The 4,692-nt window shown below is 46.0% G+C and overlaps 1 protein-coding gene across 3 annotated transcripts; it reads right to left on the reverse strand.

Annotated features, from left to right (window-relative positions):
• Positions 1 to 721: 721 nt before the first annotated feature.
• LOC125324067 (cytochrome c oxidase assembly protein COX20, mitochondrial) lies at positions 722 to 3,840 on the reverse strand. 3 transcript variants are annotated; one of them, XM_048299608.1, is made up of 4 exons: positions 3,734 to 3,840; positions 2,172 to 2,286; positions 1,966 to 2,029; positions 722 to 1,507 (listed from the first exon to the last, which is right to left on the reverse strand). In XM_048299608.1, exons 1-4 carry the CDS (start codon positions 3,764 to 3,766, stop codon positions 1,366 to 1,368), a joined length of 354 nt encoding a protein of 117 aa, XP_048155565.1. In that variant the 5' UTR covers positions 3,767 to 3,840; the 3' UTR covers positions 722 to 1,365. The 3 variants fall into 3 exon arrangements, with proteins under 3 accessions (XP_048155565.1, XP_048155564.1, XP_048155563.1); XM_048299607.1 differs by lacking the exon at positions 3,734 to 3,840 and adding an exon at positions 3,487 to 3,686 and having other exon boundaries at positions 1,966 to 2,025; XM_048299606.1 differs by lacking the exon at positions 3,734 to 3,840 and adding an exon at positions 3,487 to 3,686.
• Positions 3,841 to 4,692: the final 852 nt, after the last annotated feature.

Genomic DNA, 4,692 nt, shown 5'->3' on the forward strand with positions numbered 1-4,692 from the left:
TCTCAGTTTGGATTTTGCAGTGAGGACAGGAAGTGTTTCACTGCATTAATTCTTCTGAAGACTTTTTATATAAAATATTGTACTCAATGAAATTTACCTTTGTTTCCTCCAGAAGAAACAGGAGGAATAGAGGGGGAAAAGGAATTAAGAGTATATAGGTTTGTTTTCTTCTTGTAAGAGGCTAATCCATAGAAGGTAAAAGTTCAATTTTCTCTAAATAGCACGCTTGTTTAGTGCTCTCAAGTATATTTCCAAATAAATAAGTAGAGCAATACTGCTATTTACATCTGGATTCCCAAACCTCCCTGCACCAATGGGAGTTACTAACAGATCACAAACTCTCTCAGACTAAGTACAAGGTGGGGGAAAAGGACTATTTCAGCCTGGTGAAATGCCCTTGGACCAGAAAGTGCTTACAGCATAATACATCATAAATCATTATATGAAAAAATAAAAACATTGTGTCACTCCTGCAGACAGAAGCAAGCAAGGACTATGATGTCATCACTCATCTTTTTACCGACATGCTGTTAGACCCAACACTGTATTTCCAAATAAGATGGTTTCCTTGAAATTATGTAGTGATATTTCTTTTAACTGAAAAACGCACAGTGAAATAGTTAAGTAGAACATGCCCTTTAAAGAAAAAACAAAAGAACAAACTACTGACCATTGCTACTTACAAAGAATGTAAATTATTATTCCACAAATTGTAGGGAAGTGTCTTAAATAGCAAGATTTTTAATGAGGTAAAAAATTATTTACTTACATAGTTTAGACTGCTCTGAAGTGTGATTTTATTCTTAGTGTCAAACAGACAGAACAAAGATGGAAATTCTGCAGCTTCACAGTGTATGCAAGTTATCTGGTTATCTTGCAGCTGAAATCTTATAAAGGCTGCTGGTATCACCCATCTTGCACATGCAAAGCCTTCCACTGTTTAAATATTCCTGTTTCACAAACAGCACTGAAGGATACATTTACTCAACAGCTGATGAAAATATTTTCGTGTATTTAAATGAGATGTAATTACAACTTTGCTAAAACAAACCACACTCTGTTTATAATGGAAGTTAAAGCAGTTCCAAATCACTGTTGTTAATCCTCTGAGACCCTGCAAGAGAACACATCAGCTCCCAGATATTTGACAGGACGTCATTCCCAAATGTGTGCAGTCACATACATACATGAAACAAAGCAAGGCTTGTACAGACTTAACAGATTCACTGTGAATTTCCTGCTCAGATTTGCTAGGAAAACCATGATTTACCAGTTTTAGACACCTCACAGGCTTACAGTGTAGACTCACATTTTTGGACCACCTTTTCCCGAAGATGTATTAAACCACAACTCCTCCAGAGCAGCCTATGAATCACTTCTTTCACTGCCAGTTTGTTCCTTTTCTGGGTCAAGGTAACTGCCTTCAAACAGAATTCTGTTTCTCATTCCTTCTTTAAGCATTCTTTGCCGGATCCTTTGCTGGGCCAAGTTGTACCTGCAGTAAGACCTAGAGGAGGGGTTGAAAAGAAAACATGATTCCCAGCTTTATATGAGTGGCAGTATCAAAACAGAGTCATTCAGTCAGATGAAAAGTTGCAACCACAACTGATAATGCTAGTAAAATTCAGCATGCTCCCTTTGGAATTAGGACACAAGGGTGGGGTAAGCGAAGGAAAAAAGAATTAAGATAAATGGAAATAACTGGGGGGATTGTTCACTTAGGATTCAAAAAACAATAGCAAGTATTTTAAAGAAATATATAAATATTCAAACACATTGAAATGTTTTCCTTTAAAAAAGGTAAGTATTTTGGGGAGAAGGAAAAGGACACTTTGCTAGACACATTTTTAAAATGCAGTTTCAAAAACGACGTGAAACACTGTTTCTGAAAACTGAAACACGGGGATCATGTTGTACAATTCAGCCAACACAGGCCTGTGAAAATGGAAGAAGCATTTTACATACCAGTATCCTAACATTGTGCAAATAAAGCCACCAACTGCAACATCACAAGATCTTCTAACTCTACCTGAAAGAAAAACAAAAATCTTCTGAAAAGTTAGAGAAAACAACTTGTATGACTCCCCACTATTAATACCACCTACCAGCAAACAGATGTTATTTTTTTCTTGTAAATAAATATGTAAAACCCAAAAGGAGTAAGTACTTACTAGTTGCTAAAAAATGTCCAAGACCCATAACTAAAGACCCCAGGGAGCCATAGAGCACTGATTCTCGTGCACATGGGACATTTTTAACATCAAGAAATCCCAGGAGTTTAAATGACTGTAAGACAAAAAAGAAAAAAAACATAAATTTCAAAAATCACTTTTGTAGAAGTTTGTGATGCCAACTCCATTGTAAAACTGACTTGTTATCTTAGTAGTCAAATACAACCAGTTGAGGACTTACTGCCTCCAGGGTTACAGCTGACCAAAAGTGAACAGGCACAGATATATCAGGGATGTTTTTGGAAGAGTTAACTATTAATTTACATAACACAAAACCGTTGATCCATCCTTTCTACTGAATATTAATACTTCATTTTTTACCTTTGCATTCCCCAAAATTAAGGAAGGGAGAAGACCCTTAAGAATCCAGGATTTTTGTTACAACAAACAAGGAAGGTTACAATCAACTATGCAGTTAGTCATGCCATGTAATTTTAGTACCTGAAACAGCAAATGTGCTTGAAAAAAGTTACTGGAGAATGAGCATGTAGTAGAGAACCTTATACTGAACAAAAACATTTATAAATCTGTAATTTATAACCTAACCCTATGTCTAGGCAGGGGCTGGGCACACGGGTCAGGGTCAAGGCAGCCGCCCCGCAGTAACACCTGCACATTGCTCTGCTATCAATCCTTTGCTCAGGGACGGTGTGAGAACACGTTTCGTTCTATTGTGCTTAAATCATTAGAGCATGAAGAACCATGTGTACAACTGCATCTAAATTCATCAAAGGTGATTGTTTTATGTTGCTGTGAAGGTATTCCACTTGGCCAAAGTAGATTTTGAAGACAGAGTACTACAGAACTCAACTGCTTGTGTAGGGCTGACAACCGTGAGAGGAGCCATTGTGTCACTGGTAATGGGGATGGCAAGCATGGAAATCCCCATCGTTAGTTTTATCCGTATTTCCTAGGGTCAGCCATCAGCTGTCCCTGTGTACCACAGAAAGGATGTGGTCTATGTTGGTCGTATCTCCTAATTAGTAATTTCGAGTGCTCTCACGTGGAAGAAGTCACTTGATATGTTGCTGTTGTTGGCTAAGAAGGTATCGCTGCTACATCCATGCAGCGTGATGCATCCTTTTAAAATAGCATCTCACCTGTTGCCACACTGGGCATCATTTGTTATGTCTCTGACCCCTGCTGACCACCGGCCTCACGAACCCTCCCAGTCTCACCACGGTGTTTCGCCCACCAAGAGAAAGTCCCACGGAGGGGCCCGGGGAATCACAAACACAGCCCCCGCCCCACCCACCTGGCCCTGCAGAGCCTCAGTTCTGCCGCGGGCTTCCGTGCATTGTTCCCTAATTATTTCCTCGGGGAGTGAAACAGCGGGGCGGGGAGGGACGGCCACTGCTGCTCTGCAATGACCTCCCGTGTCCCCAGCGCGGGGCTGCCGCGGGCAGCCGGGTGCCGCGCAGCTCCTCCTCCTCATCATCCTCCTCCTCATTATCATCCTCCTTCTCCTCCTCGCCCCTCGCCGCCCCCCCGCCCTCCATTACCTTCCCCGGCTCAGAGTCGCCCTCGCCCGCCATGCCGCGGCAGCGCCTTCCCGCCCGCACCAGCGAGCCGGGGCTGCGCCCGCGCACAGAGCGGCGCCGAGGGGACGCTGCTCCGCCCGCCCCGTCTCTGTGGCGCCCGCGGAAGGGGCGGGGCCGGGCGCGCCGGCGCCATTTTAGGTCCCGGCGCTGAGCGAGATTCCAGCGCGAATCCTTTGTTCGGCGAAATGGGTCACGGCGCGGGGGGCGCGCGCGCGGGCACGCGGGCGGGGGGGCGGGGCGCCGCCGGCTCCCGCCCCGCCCCCGCCTCGCGCCGCGCCCCGCTGCGGGCGCGCGCCTGGGCCGGGCGGGGCTGAGGGCAGCGGCTCAGGGCGCCCCCGCATCCGCACGGCTCCCGGCGGGAATACGCGGCCGCGCCGCGCTCCCGGGCGCCATAAGTCCTGCGAGAGGGGCCCTGCCGCGGGCTGAGCCGAGCTGCTAAAAGCTAAAGGAGAAACAAGAGGGCTGGGAGATGCAAACGCGCTCAGTGGGTAGCACCTAGTGGGAGAAGGAGGTTATGGGATCCTTCGCGGGCTGTGGGCAGCCGGAAGGATATGGAGGTATATGTCCCCTACCCCAGATGGGGGAGAGCTGATTGTCAGTGGGAGCATCTCAGGGCGCTGGAATGGGACGAGGAAAAGATGATTTATGCAGCTGGGCGAAAAATTCGCGGGTGGCAGCGGGAAGCAGGAGGTGAAGGAAGAACTGATTCCAAAGTGCTCTGGAAAATGGCCTCCCGTGAGGCCATGTGGGGCAACATCAGGCACAACCCCAGGGTTCAGCCGGGGTAAGACATGTGCTAAATCACTTGGACATGCTGGAAATGACCCCTTAGGGGTGTAACTGTACCTGCAGTAAGGATGAGAAAACGTAAAGAGTGCCAGGTGACTTAGGACAGAGGTACATTTCTCCAAGATACTGTA

Source organism: Corvus hawaiiensis, chromosome 3 (genome assembly GCF_020740725.1).
Source record: "Corvus hawaiiensis isolate bCorHaw1 chromosome 3, bCorHaw1.pri.cur, whole genome shotgun sequence".
Classification (NCBI taxonomy): Eukaryota; Metazoa; Chordata; class Aves; order Passeriformes; family Corvidae; genus Corvus; species Corvus hawaiiensis.

Excerpts from the sequence above, each read along its gene's own strand:
- LOC125324067 (XM_048299606.1), bottom strand. The coding sequence starts at position 3,681 with ATGAGGAGGAGGATGATGAGGAGGAGGAGCTGCGCGGCACCCGGCTGC. Across the intron at positions 2,287-3,486 it reads CTGAGGCTCTGCAGGGCCAG|TCATTTAAACTCCTGGGATT; the intron begins GTGGGTGGGGCG and ends TTTGTCTTACAG. Across the intron at positions 1,508-1,965 it reads TGCACAATGTTAGGATACTG|GTCTTACTGCAGGTACAACT; the intron begins GTATGTAAAATG and ends CCCCTCCTCTAG.